This window comes from Corylus avellana, chromosome 2 (assembly GCF_965113065.1).
Source record: "Corylus avellana chromosome 2, dhCorAvel1.hap1.2, whole genome shotgun sequence".
NCBI lineage: Eukaryota > Viridiplantae > Streptophyta > Magnoliopsida > Fagales > Betulaceae > Corylus > Corylus avellana.
Genome location: NC_142491.1, coordinates 41,484,721 through 41,505,686, shown reverse-complemented (window position 1 = coordinate 41,505,686; position 20,966 = coordinate 41,484,721). Strand labels below are relative to the sequence as shown.

The window sequence follows — 20,966 nt, the reverse complement described above, 5'->3', positions numbered from 1 at the left end:
TCCAATTTACTGATGTGCTGATTTTTTTTTTGGTTTGTGTTGTTCTTGCCCATTGAGAGCTCAAAATCATAGTTTATGATAAATTGATCAATATAAACAGAAGAAATCGCATCAAGACGGCAATGCTAAGTGAAAATAAACCCTTCTATTTGAGAAAATATTATTAATAATAATAATTAAAAAAAAAAAAACATTTACTTTTTGTTGCTACTCTTGGTGCATGGAAGAGGGGGTACATAAATGACAAAATCCCTCCTCCTTTATTGGGTACGTCAGCCCAAATAATATCTTTTAAATAAAAATCAATAGTCTTTAAAACCTTTCACACCCCCCCCCCCCCCCCCCCCTTAATTCATTTAAATAATATAAGATTTTAATATTCAGTAATATGAACTTGTAATAAAAATTATAATATTCAAGCATTTTTTTAATTAAATTTAATTATCTAGTATTATGAACTTTCAGATCAATTTGCAAAATGGTTACAAATTATAATGAGCTTCTATTTACTTCAACTAAGCTTCAAAAGTCAATTGCGGTGTTTGTCTCACGAAGTAAAAAGAGTCTGGTTACTTTGAAGTGCCTCTGAGATTGTGTAATGTGTAGTGGGCCTTTCCTCTTAGTTTTAAATTATTATACAAACATAATTTATAATGGGTATGTAGTTACATATTTACCAGGACTCACAACATTATAGATTCAGGAAGACGATCAAAAATGGTAATGTCTTTAATTGTAATTCGCATCAACAAGCCAATCATTGATGCAGTTCACAAAAGATGCTAGTTACTACTCTTAACATTAAAATTTCCTTTTAAAGAAAAGATGCATTTGAAGGCATTATAGAATCACACTGTATTGACACCATTGTTGAAGAATCTTCCGGTGATCGTGATGGCGAAGACAAGTAAGGCTTGGGTGGTACTTGTAAGGATTCAAGACTCCCTTCTAACATATTCACAACTTTGCTCATTGGTGGCCGGCTTAAAGGGTCAGTCTGTATACACCACAAACTCACTATTATCATCTTCCTTGCACTTTTGTAATCCTCTTCATTCATAAGGCTCTGCAGTCCTAAATCTTCATTTTGTTCAAGACGCTTGTAAATCCAATGCGGAAAAAATATTTCACTGGTACGATCAATTTCGACATCTATATTCCTTTTTCCTCCAACAATTTCAAAAACCATCATTCCGTAGCTATAAACATCTGCCTTGTGAGAGACCCCTCCAATATTTCTACAAAATATTTCTGGAGCTATATATCCTGCAGTTCCTCTAGCACCCAACATTGATATGATACTCTCTTCTCTTGCGCATATTTTTGCAAGGCCAAAATCAGAAATCTTTGGGCTGAAGTTCTCATCCAAAAGAATATTGTGAGGTTTTATATCGAAATGTAAGATCCTTGTGCTGCAACCTCTATGTAAGTACTCTAATCCTCGAGCAATGCCAATTGCAATGTTGTATAATGTCTCCCATTCCAATCGTCGAGTAGACTTTGAAAGACTTTTGTTATATATAAACTTCTCTAGAGATCCGTTGGGCATAAACTCATAGATGAGAGCTCTTTTAGAGCCCTCAAAGCAAAAGCCCATAAGAGAGACAATGTTGACATGAGAGGTCCTACTAATGCTTGCAACCTCGTTAATGAATTCCTCTCCATTACCTCTAGATTCCTTCAAAACCTTCACTGCCACAAGGCATCCATCTTTTAATTTTCCCTGGTAGACACCACCAAAGCCCCCTTCCCCTAATTGGTCTTTAAAGAAGTTGGTCATTTTCTTGATATCTGAATAACTGTATCTTTTAATAGTAAGAGGTCCATGATTTCTTAGAAAGTCTTGGACAGTCTTATGATTTAGACTTTTCTTTTTCCAAAAATAAATAATTTGATTGGATGAGCACTTTCTCTTGATCACGCAGTAGATTAGAACCATCACAACTCCAATTCCAGCAAATAAAGTGGCTGTAATCAAAGAATAGACATTAATAAGTTATGTGGCGCATAAACGAGACTAATTAACTCAAACTACCCCTTGAGAGTGTGATTCCAAATATTTTCTTGTAGTGACACCAGAGAAGACATGAAGAAGTATTGATTGCCAGAGAAGGAGACTAGGAGGAAAATCATGAGGTATGAAAAATTGTGTATTACAGGTCTAGAATTAAGAAAAATGCAACACGGAAGTTTGAATAGAATTTGATAACAAGTTTAGAAGTCTTCCAATGGATATAATACATCCTTAGAACGATTAAAATGGAGAAAGTGGAGTCATTACGAAAACTGTTTGGAGAACCTTATATCATTACAAAAGATTTCATAATTAGCCACACCCTCGGAAGAAATTATGTGTTGAAGATAACAATAGATCACCACCAGATGGAATAATATCGACAAAGAATATGAACGTGACAACTAATATCAACAAGAAGAAAAATGTTACACACCTAATCCTATTAGATGGCAGATGGAAAATTTGCCATCTGCATGAAACTAACAAAATTAGTGCTCTAAAGCTTTGACAACTAGCCATGCGCAGTGGAGGGGAAAATAAAAATGGCTTGCAACTAGCAACTTAGATGTGATGGTTAACATAAATATTACTTTAATTAATATGGAATAATTTTATTCCCATATGCTGTCCAATCACAAGCTAATGGCAATTTTCAACAAGAAATTTGATTGAAGAGGTATCTCACCTAATCCTATTGCCAGTATCTTCTTTATGCGACTCTCTGCAACAGAAGAGACAAACATAAAAGATGTTAGTTTAAACAATGAGGAATGAAGTGAAGCAGCAAAATTGGCAGCCTTTGAATCCCTTAACAGGGTTAGTAAGAAAGAAATGTCAAAACCCGCTCATATATATGTATCTGATATGGGTTTCATTGCAACAGAGTTAATTATTACTATTACTCATAATCTAAAATTGACACTCATCCAAATCAGCTAAAGCTATCGCTTTATAGGAGTGGATTATGGCATGGAACAGACATACTAGCAGCACATGTATTAGGAATAAATAAAACGTAAAAAGAAAAATAAAAAGAAATTTGTATGCATTTTCATGATTAATGTATCCCCAAATATTACTGTGTTATTCCTATTTTTATACCTTTCTTTGCAACGCCACAATAAAGTTTCCCCTCGTCGTTGGGCTTACATTCTTCAGAGACACTCACTCGGAGGTCGAACGTAGCTGTTATAAGTCCAAACAGGGTATCATCAACTGGACTCGGATTCTTTGGAAGCTGAATAATTGAACATCCAAAAAGAGACTTGGGAACACTATCGCTTGAACTGCTATAGTAGATCTGATACTCATCACTGCAGCTCGTATTTTTAAAATTTGAAGGGGGAAGAATATAGGGATCGCTTTTTTTGCATTTAAAAAAGGTCTGAATGGGTGTGGCGATTTCAAAAGAGATGAACGAAGAATTGGGAAAACTCAAATTGGTTAAGGATTCGCATCTATGATCCCAAAGCTCTTTGTCAAACATACGTATGGTGGAGTTATTCAGAGAGGTGCCTAGAAATTCATATGGTCTTCCACCGTCCAGTTTGATCATTGGATACGGACCCTGACAATCTACTATGTTAACACCGCATTCTGGGTTTGACATATTGGTGAATGGAAAGCCAGTCACGTTCGGATATCGACAGTGAAACTCTGGACATCTTTGGGCGAATCCCCCTTCTTCTTCTTCTTGAGCCGAAAGAAGCAGCATGAAGTGTGAGAGAACAAAGAAAACGAACAGAAAGACAGAAGCCATCCCGAAAATCTCAATTCAGTATCGGAGAAAACGAAGAACACCACCAATAACTTGTTGCTCTAAATTGAAATAATGTCTTTCCTTGTTTCTTGACTAAATAACATTTAGTTTCTGAGTTTAACACGCTAGTTGACTTGGAAATTGGATATGGAAGACTTGCAATATGAGAATAGAGCAAGTCGGGGGTACCCATGTGATAATAATTGGCCTGTGCTTTCGGAAATTTCTTAATACCACAGCCGAAGATTAATTGAACTGATCAGGTGAGGGATTTTCCTACCCATCTTCCTCATGGACCCGCATTTACGAAGACTTGACTCCTTGACTCTTCAAAGCCTCTGAACATCCAAAAAATTTGATGAAAATCAATGCGGCTGGTTTCAATCGTCCAATCTTGATGATGACTAAAACCAAAACGAAAAAGATCTCTCATGAGTCACACCCATGTTTTATTTGTTGATTTGCTAGTGATCCCTTTGCCTTAATTTGGTTCCTTTCTGTTACCTATTATTTAATACTCTCATCCCCTAAATCACCCCCTTTTGTTCCCAAAATCAATTTTTCCATGGATATTTTTCTTTTTGCATATTTATTGAATTGTGGCTGATTAAAGTGGATGTTAGCATTGTTTTTATTGGTCGGTAAGAATTCCACCTGTGACCTATGCTTACTCTGTCCAGACCTTTTTCCACCAAAGCTAAGACCTAGGGGTCTCAAAATGGGTGATAACATTGTCCTTTAAGAATACTGTTTTAATAGTGATCTTAAAATCTTAGATATTACCTGATGATTCTGTGCTTGAAAACCTGGTTCAGGAAATGTTTTGTCTTTGATAAAATGATGTTTCAATCTTTTGCCATGATACGGCTAGTAATACCCATGGTTTCTTGCATTTCACATTTTGTTTCATGTCATTGTGGTGTTGTTCTGGATGTTCATTTGTTTTTCATTTTCTTGCAGACACAGGGAATGAGGCAGGACGTGGTTCCTTACAAAAGCATGCTTTCTGCTTTGACAAGAATTGCACACGAGAAAGGCATTCGGGGATTGTATAGGTAAGTTCATCCTTAATTTAATATGTAGTATGTAAATTTGGACATATCTAGTATCTGGTTCGCAATCTTTAAAACATAGTATGTTTGGCGAGTCAAGCAGCTATCTAGTCTTTACTTCAGCTGGTTATAAGTAATAGTTGATTGGAATGGTTGAGACCCATTCTGCTAATTTGACAAAGCAAAATCTTCATGCCCTGTTTTTTAAGTTGTGATGATAATATTGTGGTTTGATACAGTGGCATTCTTCCTTCATTGGCTGGGATAAGTCATGTTGCAATTCAATTTCCTGCATATGAAACGATCAAGAGTTATATGGCAAAAAGGGGTACTGATGGTTTGTTTATTTCTTTGACTGGTTGCATATACCGGAATCTTGTGTGTTTTCCTACATTTAGTTGGTGCTGATCATTTAAATTTGAAATTGTCCGGTAACACAACAGTTGATAAGTTGAGTCCTGGGAGCGTTGCTATTGCCTCTTCAGTGGCAAAAGTGTTTGCCTCCGTGATGACTTACCCACACGAGGTACATTTGGCTGGACTCATCTTTTGCTAAACTGCAGTGTATGGCCAATTGCCGAAGAAATTCTTCATTTCCAGTTCTCTCACGCTCTGTTTCTGTTGTATTGAAATCCAAATAATCAGGTAGTGCGTTCCCGGTTGCAAGAGCGAGGGCAGGCCAGAAATACTGAAGTCCGATACACCGGGGTTATCGATTGTGTTAAGAAGGTGTTCCAAAAGGAAGGCCTTCCTGGTTTTTACCGTGGTTGTGCAACTAATCTGTTGAGAACCACTCCGTCTGCTGTTATTACGTTTACCAGTTATGAAATGATTCATAGGTTCTTGGAGTAGGTTATACCTCCCGACAAGAACCATTCATAGACCCACCACCAAAACGGATGCACTGGGGGAGAGCATGACAACCTATTTGCGGCAAATCATAAAACCCAATTAACTTAGACCGGCTAACAGCAAGACAGTGATTGACTAATTTTTTGTCCTCTGTACCGTTAGGGAAATTTTTTGCAAGAATAAAGATGCTCAATTAGCTTGAATTTGCCCTGCTGAAAAAGGGAGAGAAATTACACAAAAATAAACTTGTTAGGCCTTAAAATTCTAAACCGAATGCGTAGGTATGTACGTAAAAACCACTTCAATTTTTTTTTAAAACATTTTCGATTGTTAATGCTTTGTAGATGGTGTTTTTTTGTTTGAAAAAGTGTTCTGATGTAATATAAATGTGAAAATAGTTGAGTGTTTTGTGTTTTCATTTTGAGTATTTTTGTTTTGAAAACAGAAAACAAAATTGAGAAGGGGAATGATTTAATAAACAATGCTCTGATCATTTGTGTTCAATGAATGATTGAAGAAAAAAAGAAAGAAAAAAAAAAAAAAGTCGATGAATTTGTGCCCAAGTATGACATACCTCTAATCCCTCCTTTTCCTGATATTTTCAATTCACTCGGGTAAAGGTAATAAGTTGGACTGGAAAGTGGCTTAAAGTATTAAAAGCCATTCAAATCATTTCTTATCTGAGCCGTTGAAATTTCTCTTCTGTCACTCACTGTGGAAATTGAGATGTCATCTCAATACGGCAGTGGTGAAGTGACGGTCAAAAGATCCCCCAGTAAGATCAGAGCTAGCAAATCAATTTTACCCCCGGAGATTCCCTTTAATTTGATTCGTGACGTTCAAAGTGAACCTCCAAAATCCAATCAACTGGTCCAAAAAGTCTGCTTCAAACGAGTCAAGTGGAACTGAGATTTAAAGAAAATAAATATTTAAAAAAAGAAAACCTAACAAAATCAAAGAAGATTATTTCTTAATTAGATCATGCTCAAACGAATTTGTTGAGCATGGTACACCCAACAAAATCAAAGAAGATTATTTCTTAATTAGATCATTCTCTCACATTTTAAAAATTATGATTGTTGAAAGAATAAAATAAAATAAGATAATTACGTATAACTAAAATAGAGAATGAGATATACCTATTTTTTTAGTAGTTAAAAAAAAATATATATATATATATATATTTAAATAAAATTGAGCTAAAATTTGATGAACAAGTTATACACAATAGTACGTACTAGTGCAAGATTAATTTGGATTTGCGTGAGCATGCCGTATCTTTGTTTCCCTCTTTACGAGGTGGGAGGGTTGAAGCTTTTTGGGAGGAAGAGGATTCTCTGGTCTCCCACGAGCCACAGTCGTAGTACGTAGTCCAAACAACTTTCACTTTCCACGGCTGCTGCTCCACCTTTTGTCCCTAAAAGAAGACGAAACAGGACAAGAACACACACACAAATCTAAGCAAAAAGAAGAAGAAGAAGAAGAAGAAAAGCTTTCCGCAGGACTAGAAACGTTGCAGACAATCCTTTGAAGAGTAATTAGAAATAGTTCGATCAATTTTGCACCATTTATGCCCCTTGAATAAAATAAAAATTACAACAAACTCACCCAAGTTGCATGGCAAATGGCAATAACACAAATACATCGGACTGATTAACAAAAATTTTTGAGACAATTTCATGGGAGTCGCATTATGCTCCATCGGAACATAACATATTATGTTCACGAATTTATTACAGGAAATAAATTTAAGTAAATGCCCAGATGATTATTACTCCGGAATAGTAACCAGCACGGGGCGCCAAGCCTTTCTCAACAGCGCCCTGTGCCGGAAACCCGTCCAGGCCGGCCTCGGAGACGCCGTTCCGGCTTTCCAAACGTTCAAACCGCCGCTCACAATCGAACCGACACTCGTCTCTTTCGTGTCTCCGAACGGCGGCGAAGACCCGAAGAGGTCCTTGAGAGTTTTGTGTCCCTGCGCCGCCACCAAATCCTTGTCCTCCTTCTTTTGCGGAGAACAAATAGGAGGGATTAGTGGGTGAGCCATGCGAGGTGATCGGCGGCCGAGCAGCATTCGGAGAGTGGTCTTGCGGCGACGGAATTGGACAACAGGGCTCGTCCTCGGGCTTCGCGTGGGGCTCGGCGCCACGCCGCACTGGGTCGCCAGCAGCTTGAACTTCTGAAGCGTTGCCATGTATATATGCCCAGCTGGTTCTTTGCTCTCTCTCTCTCGCCCGTTTTCTCCTCCTGGGTTTCTTGAATTTCAGTGGGGTTTGAAATTTGGAGGTGGTTAATAAATGATGGTGGGGGAGTGAGTGAGAAAAGGATGTGATTGTTGGGAATGGGTTATCATCTTTTTCCCTTGAATCACTGATTGGTTTTCGTTTCTTTTTCTTTTCTTTTTTTCAGCAATTTCGAAGCTTGGACTGGGCGGTCGATGGTTGAAGGGTGCATTTTCCAAGTAAAATTCCATTTGTATGGGTTCCGAAAAAGAGGCATTCTCCACTACTACTCGCTCGCTTCGGATCGGTAAAGTATAGAATTTTTTTAAAAAAAGTTTGAAATTCTCAAATTTATAATTGTTAGTCGTTTATCTCATTTAAACGTTTAAAATAAATCATATTTTAGTATTTAATGAGAAAGTTACGTACCCAGGAAACATAAGTTTAGTAACTTCCTTATTAAATATTGAAACATGACTTATTTTAAACGCTAAATGAAATGGATGATTGAAATTTATAAATTTAAAAATCTCAAATTTAAAAGGAATTTTAGGAGATCTCAATTCCACTCACTTGTCCCAACTAAGCACCCAAAAGTCATTATTGACCTTCTTTCTAACCACCCAAATTATGCCATAATTTTTTATTTTATTGTTTTTTTTTTAAATAAGGTTTATGAAGGTCAAGGGACCTGAAGATGAGTAATGGCATATTTTATAGGGTCACAAAGTCACACTTGTAATGCTATACAATTTTGTTGCCGGCCGGCTAAGTAGTTAATAATTGCGATTCCTGAAGATGGTTGGATGAAGAAGATGGAATATTATGTTTTGGCCATCACCACAGACTCCACAGGATTTTTTTAACTAGAAAGGAAAAGAAGAGGATGCACATGCATGAGGCTTATCATTGGAGAAATGGAATGAAATACTAAGTTAAATGTAACACGCGGGAAAAAAACAAAGGAGTACAATTCTAAGTTGAGTGTGTTTTTCTCAGTAATAATGAGTTGAGCATGATAAAGCTTGTAGGCTTTAGATCAAAGGAGGCTCAACAGTCCGAGTTGAAAATCGAAAATTTTGAAGTTTCTATACAATCTCGATCGGCCGAGATGTTTTTGCCACTTGTCAAATTACTTTTGGGGAGAGAAAACGGACGATCAAGATTGAATTTAGTGTTTGTATCTCGGTTTGCATACGTAGGATGAGATCGACGGCTGGAAATTTTGTGTAACACTTGACACCGCTACTTTTCATCTGTTTTTTTGCTTTTTTTGTGCGAAATCTATGAGACATTACTATTATTACTTAACTTTAAGAATAGCGTAATTATAACTCTAAGAACAATTATGCTACTTCAGCTTAATATATAGTAGTCCGAAGTTCTTGGTGGGAAGAGTTAGTGAGGATTTTGAGGGGTTTGATTGCTTTTTTTTTTTCTAAGCAAATACAAACATAGGGAAGGGTTATATAGGGGGATCCTTCCCACTATTGATCCTAATAGAAGAGTATAAGAGGGAGAAAGGGATATGCATATGCTTAACGTTGGGAATGGGTTATCAACTTTTTCATAGATTCAGTGATGGGTTTTTGTTTTCTTTTTTTGGCAATTTCAAAGCAAGGACTGGGCTTTCAATGGTTGAACTTGAAGGGTGCATTTTGCAAGTAAAATTCTATTTGTTTGGGTCGTGAAAAGAGGCATTCAATCCATTCCTCCCGATTCCCAACTAACCCACAATCGTTTATACAATTTTCTGGTGGAATCCAGCGCTCTCAAAACAGAGTAGGGTCAATTTCTGATTGCAATTCCAAGCGAAATCCGCCAAGAAATCCGGTGGCGTTACAACAATGGATGGATTGCAATACCTTTCTGAGATACCTGAACGCAGTACTCGCGAACAGTTTCAGATTTTGATCGACGAATCTGTTTATAAGGTTGTTAAGAAATTCGCTTCCAGAGCAGATATGGAACAGATTGATGGGTGAGCAACATGTTTAAATACGATAAGACAAAATTTGAAGATTTTGTTGAATCGTAGATAAGTTTCTTTAAGCTCCAATCATTGAATGGCTCACTTGGACATTACAACAAACACTAAACAAGTAAAGTATTTACACATCGATGCATACAATCCACAACTTATTTGATACATGGTAGAGTGCAAAAAAGCAGTGAAACAAATTATCCGAAATCTCTGCTATATATATATGAATGATACTAATAACTCCATTCATATTATGTATATTCCCCCAAAACTTTAACCTATCAACGATATATGCCTTCCATGAACAACACAGAACGAGTAGATGAGAAGAAAATGAAATTTCAAAGCACACTCATTTGCGTCTGAAGGAGTGTTAAACATATTTTTATCCCTACTCGAAAGCGTAGCAGCATGGAGAAGAATTTAGCTACTGATATTAGGTGTAGTAGACATCCTAGGCCAATTAGTGTTCACAGAAATTGGTGAAGGTGGCAGCTGTTTAGTCTTCAACAACCCAACCTCATCAGATTCCGGCGAAATTGGTGGCTTTACATTCACGATCACATCATCATCAAATCCCTTCTTTTGATCCTCCGGCGCATCATTACCACTTTGAATCTGCTTCAAAGCCTCCAAGACCTCATCCATGCTAGGTCTCGTTTCCTTGTCCCGTTGTATGCAATGAAAAGCCAACTGTGCCACCAAAATGGTCATCCTTTCAACTTCTTTATCCGACTCAAATCCAAGATGTGGGTCGATCAACTCATGGAATGCAGAATTTTCAATCTTGTTTATGGCCAAGTTAGCCAAGTTAATTTCATGCCTATGCCTAGCTAGATCAACAGCTGGCAGAGATGATATGAGCTCGATTAGAACAACCCCAAAGCTGTAAACATCACTTTTAGTAGTAAGCTGATAACATTGACGATATTCTGGGTCAAGATAGCCTGGAGTTCCCTGAGGAGCTGTTGAGACATGGCTGATATCATTGGAGAACAGCCGAGAAAGCCCGAAATCTGCAACTTTGACGCAAAAATTGTTGTCGAGGAGAATGTTGTTAGTCTTCACATCACGATGTATGATTTCAGAAGCATGGAGGTAAGCCAATGCAGAAGCAGTTTCTATGGCAATGCTCATACGAGTAGGCCATGTGAGTGAACCCGGCGTCGCTCGTTCTCCATGAATATGGTCGGCAACAGTGCCATTGGGAATATATTCATATACAAGAAGAAGTTGACGGCAACGGTATGAGGTGCAGCCATAAAAGGAGACTAGATTTTTGTGGCGCAAGCGGGTGAGGATTTCAACTTCATTCATGAACTGTGCTACTTGTCTGTAGTTGTGCTCGTATAGGCGCTTGACTGCAACTTCCCGCCCATCACGGAGTTTGCCTAATTAAGAGAATTAGCCCATGTATCAAGATGCATGCCAAGTCTCTGTTTCTTTCTTTAATTTTATGTTGTTATTTTTTTTGCGCTTTTGCTTAGAAAGTTTAAACTATAATTTAGGTGAGGATGAAAGTGAAGTAATATTGTGTTAATCATCTTACCATAGTAGACAATTCCAAAGCCTCCATCTCCAAGTTCTTTTTCAGTATCAAAATTATTGGTCGCTTCTTCAAGGTCGCTGTAGGAGTAAACAGGGACTCCAAAGTAGAGACTCCCCCCTTCCAGGTCTGATCTTGAGGATGGATCAGAATTAGCATTCTTTGCCAGCATGTTTGAAGAAGCATATTTTGTCTTATAATAATGCCGCATAATAAAGAAAGCGCAAATTATTATGATGGCTGGACATCCGACACCTAAAGCAGAGTAAAGGAAGGAGTTAAGTGTCAACTGACAAGAAGCAATGGAGGAAATTCATGAGATCGAAAAATTTTCTAGTGAAGGTTACACAATAGAACTTACGCATGAAAGACACAAGTTTGAAAAATTGACTACTTCTTTACAAGTGTTGTGATAGTATCCTAATCATTCACTTTTGGCATTTGAACCTGGCCATCATCTAGGATATAGCCTTGGACAAAAGGACCCATTAGATGGCAGACGGCAAAATTTGCCGTTGCATGAAAATTACAAATTTAGTGCTCTAAAGCTAAAGCTTTGACAACTAGCCACACGCAGTGGAGGAGAAAATAAAAAAGGCTTGGAACTAGCAACTTAGATGTGATGAATAACATAATACTACTTTAATATGGAATAATTTTACTCCCATAGGCTGTCCAATCACAAGTGAATAACAATTTTCAACAAGAAATTTGATTGAAGAGGTATCTCACCTAATCCTATCGCCAGTTGCGTTGTGTGACTCTCTGCAACAGAAGAGACGAACATAAAAGATGTTAGTTTAAAAAAATGAGGAATGAAGTGAAGCAGCTAAATTGGCAGCCTTTGAATCCCTTAACAGGGTTAGTAAAAAAGCAATGTCAAAACCCGCTCATATATATGTATCTCATATGGGTTTCATTGCAACATAGTTAATTATTACTATTACTCATAATCAAAAATTGACACTTATCCAAATCAGCTAAAGCTATCGCTTTATAGGAGTGGCTTATAGCATGGAACAGACATACTAGCAGCACATGTATTAGGAATAAATAAAACGTAAAAAGAAAAATAAAAAGAAATTTGTATGCATTTTCATGATTAATGTATCCCCAAATATTACTGTGTTATTCCTATTTTTATACCTTTCTTTGCAACATCACAATGAAGCTCGTTGGGCTTACATTTTTCAGTGACATTCACTCGGAGGTCGAACTCAGCTGTTATAAGTGCAAACAGGGTATCATCAACTGGATTCGGATTCTTTGGGAGCTGAATAATTGAACATCTAGAAAGAGAACTGGGAACACCAACGCTTGAATCATTATAGAAGATATTATACTCATCACTGCAACTCTCTGTTTTAAAATTTGGAGGGGGATGAATATAGGGATCGCTTTTTTTGCATTTAAAAAAGGTCAGAATAGGTGTGGCGATTTCAAAAGAGATGAGCGAAGAATTGGGAAAACTCAAATTGGTTAAGGATTCGTATCTACGATGCCGAAGCTCTTTGTCAAACATACGTATGGTGGAGTTATTCGGAAAGGTGCCTAGAAATTCATATGGTCTTCCACCGTCCTTCAGCTTGATCATTGGATACGGACCCTGACAGTCTACTATGTTAACACCGCATTCTGGGTTTGACATATTGGTGAATGGAAAGCCAGTCACGTTCAGATATCCACAGTGAAACTCTGGACATCTTTGGGCGAATCCCCCTTCTTCTTTTTGAGCCGAAAGAAGCAGCACGAAGTGTGAGAGAACAAAGAAAACGAACAGAAAGACAGAAGCCATCCCGAAAATCTCAATTCAGTACCGGAGAAAACAAAGAACACCACCAACAACTTGTTGCTCTAAATTGAAATAACGTCTTTCCTTGTTTCTTCACTATATAACATTTAGTTAATCAGTTTAACACGGTAGTTGACTTGGAAATTGGATAGAGAAGACTTGTAATTAATACAAGGCTGAGATTATAGCAAGTGATAATTGGCCTGTGCTTTCGGAAATTTTTAATACCACAGCCGAAGATGGTACTGAGGAGAGGGATTTTCCTACCCATCTTCCTTATTGACCCGCATTACAAAGACTTGACTCCTTGACTCTTCAAAACCAAAACGAAAAAGATCTATCATGAGTGATCACCCATGTATTGCCTCTCTAATTCTCGTGTGAACCTTTGAATAAAGGTAAAGAAGATTAGACTATGGTGGTGATAATTGTATAACGCGTCTTTCAAGTAATAGAACAAAAGAAATTGTTATATGGTCCACAATCATTGGGAAAAGTTTCGGGTGGCGTGGAAAGGAAAGCAGAAAGCAGTTTAAAGACGAAAAGCATTGGCGTCTTTGAAAAGTCGTAACATGGTGGTGGGTACCAAGTTGATTTACGTTAATCAAACAATCAGCTTTTCAGTAGGAGACGGGGTAAACAGAACGTATTGACAAGCAGGGAACACCGGAACACAATGATGGTGAAGTAATACTTGCCATTCTTTTATTTTCTGGGTGCTCTCTCTAAATAAAACAGACAACTGGTTTAATAATGCAACAATTTCAATTATAATACGAGGAATGGACAACTCAATCTAAAACTGTCACGTATATGGCATGTATTCCTAACATTTGAAAAACATATGCTTCCTACTACATGCTTTTCTATTTACTATGTGAGACAGAACAAACCTTCAAGTATTCATGGGCGCCATGTTAAGAAAACAAGAATTATATCCATTAATCAACATTAGTCATAATTTGACAAGTCAACTATGTCCTTAAAACAAGGGATTAGGAGGAATATAATCCTTTTAGACTTCTACCAAATGTGAAGTGTCTTTTAAAATTACCAATAGATCGAAATTCAATAGTGACCATATCAAATTCAATGGTAATTTTAAAAGTCGCATCACAATTTGAAGAATTCTAGTCCTCCTTATATCATTATTTCTAAAACCTATGCTCAAGCAAGTTGTTAGGACAAGAGGCCCCACTCACAACGTTATTTGAAGAAAAGAGGTAATGCTAGATACTCAACTTCCATCCTCTACTTGCATACAATTGGTTTGATGTGGCAATGTCTACAAACCATTAGATCAACTTTTGAGTTAAGAAGACTTGAATTTTAATGGGTTGTTTGGTTGATTTCTTTTTCAATTCATTGTTTCCTATTAGTTCTTGTGTTGACTTAATTCAATTCCAAAAATACAGAGACTACTGTTTACGGGCTCAAATATTGACATAGAATGCTCAGAATCCAATCTTTACCGTTCATAATGTACATTCATGTGTTATGAACGTCCCTGCAAAATTTAAGCTCAATCGGACCACAAACGCATATCGATCAGAGCTGTTGATCAAGACTAGACAGCATTTCTAGAATGTTGTTTTCTCCCCACTGCAGGCCATGTTCGGACACGGTGCTAGGCTGTCCGGACAGGCTTTCTAGAAACTCTATTTTTGCACCGCAAAGCCCTGTCCGGATAGCCCATTAACCTGTCCAGACACCCCGTACCTATTATGCCCAAAAAACGTGTTTTTAGTGAGCCCAGGTCTAAGGTTTGATTTACTGATATATATACATCATTATAGAAGAGAAAGTCACGAATTTTCGCCCCTAGAGAGTTTGTTAGAGGTTGTACTAAGAGAGATCATATGTAGTGAGCGTTAAATTGAATCTCTTAGAGTTTTAGTTATTCCTTTGATAAATTTATAGTTAAGAAGTCTATCGGAAGTGTCCGGTAAAGGTGAATCACGTTGAAGAAGATTGTGAGCAAGTAGACGAGTTGTAGGCTTCTCGATCTTACAGAACTAAAGTCTTGCAAAGGGTTGCAAGTGTCCCGAGTGTCCGTAATCTCTGGATAATCTTTTGATAGTGATTTTCTGAATTTGGCTGCTTCGGAGAGGTTTTACTTTTAAATCAGTTTCTAAAAGGTTTCATTTTCATAACCAAAATATCTGTGTCTACCTCTTTATTACTTTATATATTTTGGGTGATTGAATTGTTTATTGCTTCATAGTATTAATTCTGCATAAATTGTGATAAACAAGTTTTTAGAGTCGGCATAGTGTTTTTCATTTCCCTTTTAATAGGGAATAGCGGGAATGAACTCACGATTGGTGCACATATGATAGCTGCTGCGAGTGCTCGAGCTGCCACTGCCCTTTTAACAAATCCACTGTGGGTTGTTAAGACCAGACTACAAGTAAGTTGGGCTTGGGCGTGCTTATGTTTGTAAGTCCCTCCAAATATATAAAAATACAGTATCTTTTTCTTCAGAATTGGCCTGCTCAAGATTCTGTGGAGGGCTGCTAGGAATTGTCATTCAATATCTTTTTGAATAGAGGATCATAGGCATCTGAGGCCTGTGGTGATTGATAGATGGACTAATAATTATTGGATTTGTAAAATCGAAGCCAAATTTGCAAGATTCATTTCACCGTCGCCCACTTTTCTTAATGTTTGCATTGCCAACTTATTTTTTGGCTCAAGATATGCTTGCAAATTGCAATGGTTGATCCTTTCTCTCTCTCTCTCTCTCTCTCTCTCTCTCTTTTCCCTCAAGATTGTGTTGGCTATAATCCTTTTAATTTACAACCTGCGATAATGGAATGAAGGGCTGATTAAGCATGAAATGGTAGGACGGGCAACAGAGTTTATTTGTTGATTTGCTAGTGATCCCTTTGCCTTAATTTGGTTCCTTTCTGTTACCTATTATTTAATATTCTCATCCCCTAAATCACCCCCTTCTGTTCCCAAAATCAATTTTTCCATGGATATTTTTCTTTTTGCATATTTATTGAATTGTGGCTGATTAAAGTGGATGTTAGCATTGTTTCTATTGGACGGTAAGAATTCCATCTGTGACCTATGCGACTCTGTCCTGCCCTTTTTCCACCAAAGCTAAGACCTAGGGGTCTCAAAATGGGTGATAACATTGTCCTTTAAGAATATTGTTTTAGTAGTGGTCTTAAAATCTTAGATATTACCTGATGATTCTGTGCTTGAAAACCTGGTTCAGGAAATGTTTTGTCTTTGATAAAATGATGTTTCAATCTATTGCCATGATATGGCTAGTAATACCCATGGTTTCTTGCATTTCACATTTTGTTTCATGTCATTGTGGTTGTAGTTCTGGATGTTCATTTGTTTTTCATTTTCATGCAGACACAGGGAATGAGGCAGGACGTGGTTCCTTACAAAAGCATGCTTTCTGCTTTGACAAGAATTGCACACGAGGAAGGCATTCGGGGATTGTATAGGTAAGTCCATCCTTAATTTAATATGTAGTATGTAAATTTGGACATATCTAGTATCTGGTTCGCAATCTTTAAAACATAGTATGTTTGGCGAGTCAAGCAGCTATCTAGTCTTTACTTCAGCTGGTTATAAGTAATAGTTGATTGGAATGGTTGAGACCCATTCTGCTAATTTGACAAAGCAAAATCGTCATGCCCTGTTTTTTAAGTTGTGATGATAATATTGTGGTTTGATACAGTGGCATTCTTCCTTCATTGGCTGGGATAAGTCATGTTGCAATTCAATTTCCTGCATATGAAACGATCAAGAGTTATATGGCAAAAAGAGGTACTGATGGTTTGTTTATTTCTTTGACTGGTTGCATATACCGGAATCTTGTGTGTTTTCCTACATTTAGTTGGTGCTGATCATATAAATTTGAAATTGTCAGGTAACACAACAGTTGATAAGTTGAGTCCTCGGAGCGTTGCTATTGCCTCTTCAGTGGCAAAAGTGTTTGCCTCCGTGATGACTTACCCACACGAGGTACATTTGGCTGGACTCTTCTTTTGCTAAACTGCAGTGTATGGCCAATTGCCCAAGAAACTCTTCATTTCCAGTTCTCTCACGCTCTGTTTCTGTTGTATTGAAATCCAAACAATCAGGTAGTGCGTTCCCGGTTGCAAGAGCAAGGGCAGGCAAGAAATACTGAAGTCCGATACACCGGGGTTATCGATTGCGTTAAGAAGGTGTTCCAAAAGGAAGGCCTTCCTGGTTTTTACCGTGGTTGTGCAACTAATCTGTTGAGAACCACTCCGTCTGCTGTTATTACGTTTACCAGTTATGAAATGATTCATAGGTTCTTGGAGCAGGTTATACCTCCCGACAAGAAGCATTCATAGACCCACCACCAAAACGGATGCACTGGGGGAGAGCATGACAACCTATTTGCGGCAAATCATAAAACCCAATTAACCTAGACCGGCTAACAGCAAGACAGTGATTGACTAATTTTTTGTCCTCTGTATCGTTAGGGAAATTTTTTGCAAGAATAAAGATGCTCAATTAGCTTGAATTTGTCCTGCTGAAAAAGGGAGAGAAATTACACAAAAATAAACTTGCTAGGCCTTAAAAATTCTAAATTGAATGTGTTGTAGGTATGCATGTAAAAACCACTTCAATTTTTTAAAACATTTTCGTTTGTTAATGCTTTTTAGAGGGTGTTTTTGGTTTGATGAATGATGGAAGAAAAAAAGTTGATGAATTTGTACCGAAATATGACATACCTCTAATCCCCCCTTTCCTGATATTTTCAATTCACTCGGGTAAAGGTAATAAGTCGGACTGGAAAGTGGCTTAAAGTATTAAAAGCCATTCAAATCATTTCTTATCTGAGCCGTTGAAATTTCTTTTCTGTCACTGTGGAAATTGAGATGTCACCTCAATACGTCAGCAGTGAATTGACGGTCAAAAGATCCCAATATGATCAGGGCTGGCAAATCAATTTTACCCCCGGAGATTCCCTTTAATGTGATTCGTTAGGTTCGAAGTGAACCTCCAATCAATAGATCCGAAAAGTTGGCTTCAAACGAGTCAAGCGGAATTGAGATTTAAAGAAAAAAAAAAGAAAAAACTAGCCGGAGCTCGCATAACACAACCTACATCGTATAGGCAACTCAGTCCTTGAAAAATGACCTCCCATAAATAAAGATGATGGTATATTTCCATAGTTGGGAGGAGGATTAGGGCAATTTCTTTGGACTAGTTAACCCTGCACCAAAAGTTAGTCGAAGTATATGTACATTAATTTAAGTTTTTAGGATAGGTGGTGATTTAACAAAGTATCAAAGTCAAAAGTTTTGAGAATGAACCTTGACTCCGTCAAATTACCTCCATTTATACTAAATATTTTATGTGTTGGACATCACTTATTAAAAAGGAGTTTGAGCCCACATATGAGTAAAAGAGTTAAAGTAAAGATTAAATGATTACTTATTCTTATCAGCTTAAGCTTTTGGAAAAGAGAAATGCTATGAGTATCAAATTTTTTACCAAGAAATCGAGGCTTATCAAATTAATGTGTAGCTTATTCATTGGTACCCGTTACATTTATTTTAATTAATTGTTTTATTTCTCTTCAATGAATAAGTTACATATATACCAGTTAGGTACGCTTCTCTTAGAAAAAATTTAATACTCCTAACATTTTTCTTTGAAAAAAGTGGTAATTTAACAATCGCTAGTCATTTTAGTTAAAAAAAAAAATTAGATGTTATAGTGCTCAAACAAATTTGTTGAGTTTGATGAGCTAAAATTTGATGAACAAGTTATACACAATAGTACGTGCTAGTGCAAGATTAATTTGGATTTGCGTGAGCATGCCGATGCCGTATCTTTGTTTCCCTCTTTACGAGGTGGAGGGTTGAAGCTTTTAGGGAGGAAGAGGATTCTCTGGTCTCCCACGAGCCACAATCGTAGTACGTAGTCCAAACAACTTTCACTTTCCACGGCTGCTGCTCCACCTTTTGTCCCTAAAGGAAGACGAAACAGGACAACAACACACACACAAATCTAAGCAAAAAAAAAGAAGAAGAAGAAGAAGAGCTTTCCGCAGAACTAGAAACGTTGCAGACAATCCTTTGAAGAGTAATTAGAAATAGTTCGATCAATTTTGCACCATTTATGCCCCTTGAATAATATAAAAATTACAACAAACTCATATGGATTAATAAATGATGGTGGGGGAGTGAGCGAGAAAAGGATGTGATTGTTAGGAATGGGTTATCATCTTTTTCCCTTGAATCCCTGATTGGTTTTCGTTTTGTTTTTCTTTTCTTTTTTCAGCAATTTCGAAGCTTGGACTGGGCGGTCGATGGTTGAAGAGTTCATTTTCCAAGTAAAATTCCATTTGTATGGGTTCCAAAAAAGAGGCATTCTCGACTGCTCGGATGGAAAAGGTATAAAATTCTTTTTAAATTTGAGGTTTTAAAATTCTTAATTGTCAATCGTTTATTTCATTTAAGCGTTTAAAATAAGTTATATTTCAGTATTTAATGAGAAAGTTACTTTCAAGGAAACATAGGTTTAGTAGCTTTCTTATTAAATGTTGAAACATGACTTATTTTAGACATCTAAATGAGATGGACGATTGAAATTTATAAATTTGAGAATCTCAAATTTTAAAAAAATTCTAGGACACTCAATCACTTGTCCCAACTAAGCACTCAAAAGTCATTATTGACCTTCATTCCAACCATCCAAATTATGCCATAATTTTTTTTTTTTTTTTTTTTTTTTTTAAAGTAAGGTTTATGAAGGTCAAGGGAGGTGAAGATGAGTAATGGCATATTTTATAGGGTCACAAAGTCACACTTGTACTGCTATACAATTTTGTTGCCGGCCGGCTAAGTAGTTAATAATTGAGATTCCTGAAGATTGTTGGATGAAGAAGATGGAATATTATGTTTCGGCCATCACCACAGACTCCACAGGATTTTTTTAACTAGAAAGGAAAAGAAGAGGATGCACATGCATGAGGCTTATCATTGGAGAAATGGAATGAAATACTAAGTTAAATGTAACACGCGGGAAAAAAACAAAGGAGTACAATTCTAAGTTGAGTGTGTTTTTCTCAGTAATAATGAGTTGAGCATGATAAAGCTTGTAGGCTTTAGATCAAAGGAGGCTCAACAGTCCGAGTTGAAAATCGAAAATTTTGAAGTTTCTATACAATCTCAATCGGCCGAGATGTTTTTGCCACTTGTCAAATTACTTTTGGGGAGAGAAAACGGACGATCGAGATTGAATTTAGTGTTTGTATCTCGGTTTGCATACGTAGGATGAGATCGACGGCTGGAAATTTTGTGTAACACTTGACACCGCTGCTTTTCATCTGTTTTTTTGCTTTTTTTGTGCGAAATCTATGAGACATTACTATTATTACTTAACTTTAAGAATAGCGTAATTATAACTCTAAGAACAATTATGCTACTTCAGCTTAATATATAGTAGTCCGAAGTTCTTGGTGGGAAGAGTTAGTGAGGATTTTGAGGGGTTTGATTGCTTTTTTTTTTCTAAGCAAATACAAACATAGGGAAGGGTTATATAGGGGGATCCTTCCCACTATTGATCCTAATAGAAGAGTATAAGAGGGAGAAAGGGATATGCATATGCTTAACGTTGGGAATGGGTTATCAACTTTTTCATTGATTCGTGATAGGTTTTTGTTTTCTTTTTTTGGCAATTTCAAAGCAAGGACTGGGCTTTCAATGGTTGAACTTGAAGGGTGCATTTTTCAA

At 37.1% G+C, this 20,966-nt stretch overlaps 4 protein-coding genes and 1 pseudogene across 5 annotated transcripts in view; 2 read left to right on the top strand and 3 right to left on the bottom strand.

The window, feature by feature from the left end:
• LOC132185029 (nicotinamide adenine dinucleotide transporter 2, mitochondrial) overlaps positions 1 to 17,765 on the top strand; it is a 40,376-nt gene extending 22,611 nt beyond the window's left edge. Inside the window, exons 5-9 of the mRNA XM_088514011.1 lie at positions 15,522 to 15,634; positions 16,597 to 16,691; positions 16,928 to 17,016; positions 17,120 to 17,214; positions 17,334 to 17,765. Of these exons, the coding sequence (XP_088370137.1) occupies positions 15,522 to 15,634; positions 16,597 to 16,691; positions 16,928 to 17,016; positions 17,120 to 17,214; positions 17,334 to 17,570 (629 nt within the window). The 3' untranslated portion in view covers positions 17,571 to 17,765. The remainder of the gene's footprint in view (positions 1 to 15,521; positions 15,635 to 16,596; positions 16,692 to 16,927; positions 17,017 to 17,119; positions 17,215 to 17,333) is intronic.
• Positions 815 to 3,899, bottom strand: LOC132173123 (LEAF RUST 10 DISEASE-RESISTANCE LOCUS RECEPTOR-LIKE PROTEIN KINASE-like 2.5). Its single transcript, XM_088513398.1, has 3 exons — positions 3,097 to 3,899; positions 2,703 to 2,734; positions 815 to 1,968 (listed from the first exon to the last, which is right to left on the bottom strand). The coding sequence occupies exons 1-3, from the start codon at positions 3,774 to 3,776 to the stop codon at positions 815 to 817; spliced, it is 1,866 nt and encodes a 621-aa protein (XP_088369524.1). The 5' UTR covers positions 3,777 to 3,899.
• Positions 4,614 to 5,974, top strand: LOC132173923 (nicotinamide adenine dinucleotide transporter 2, mitochondrial-like). Its single transcript, XM_088513397.1, has 5 exons — positions 4,614 to 4,646; positions 4,737 to 4,831; positions 5,068 to 5,155; positions 5,259 to 5,354; positions 5,474 to 5,974. Exons 1-5 carry the CDS (start codon positions 4,614 to 4,616, stop codon positions 5,678 to 5,680), a joined length of 519 nt encoding a protein of 172 aa, XP_088369523.1. The 3' UTR covers positions 5,681 to 5,974.
• On the bottom strand, positions 7,266 to 8,047 carry LOC132167541 (uncharacterized). The gene has a single exon (XM_059578545.2). It carries the CDS (start codon positions 7,872 to 7,874, stop codon positions 7,452 to 7,454), a length of 423 nt encoding a protein of 140 aa, XP_059434528.1. The 5' UTR covers positions 7,875 to 8,047; the 3' UTR covers positions 7,266 to 7,451.
• On the bottom strand, positions 9,988 to 13,375 carry LOC132167539 (LEAF RUST 10 DISEASE-RESISTANCE LOCUS RECEPTOR-LIKE PROTEIN KINASE-like 1.1; annotated as a pseudogene). Its single transcript, XR_015911603.1, has 4 exons — positions 12,579 to 13,375; positions 12,165 to 12,197; positions 11,436 to 11,687; positions 9,988 to 11,277 (listed from the first exon to the last, which is right to left on the bottom strand). The product of XR_015911603.1 is annotated as an LEAF RUST 10 DISEASE-RESISTANCE LOCUS RECEPTOR-LIKE PROTEIN KINASE-like 1.1 (transcript).
• Positions 17,766 to 20,966: the final 3,201 nt, after the last annotated feature.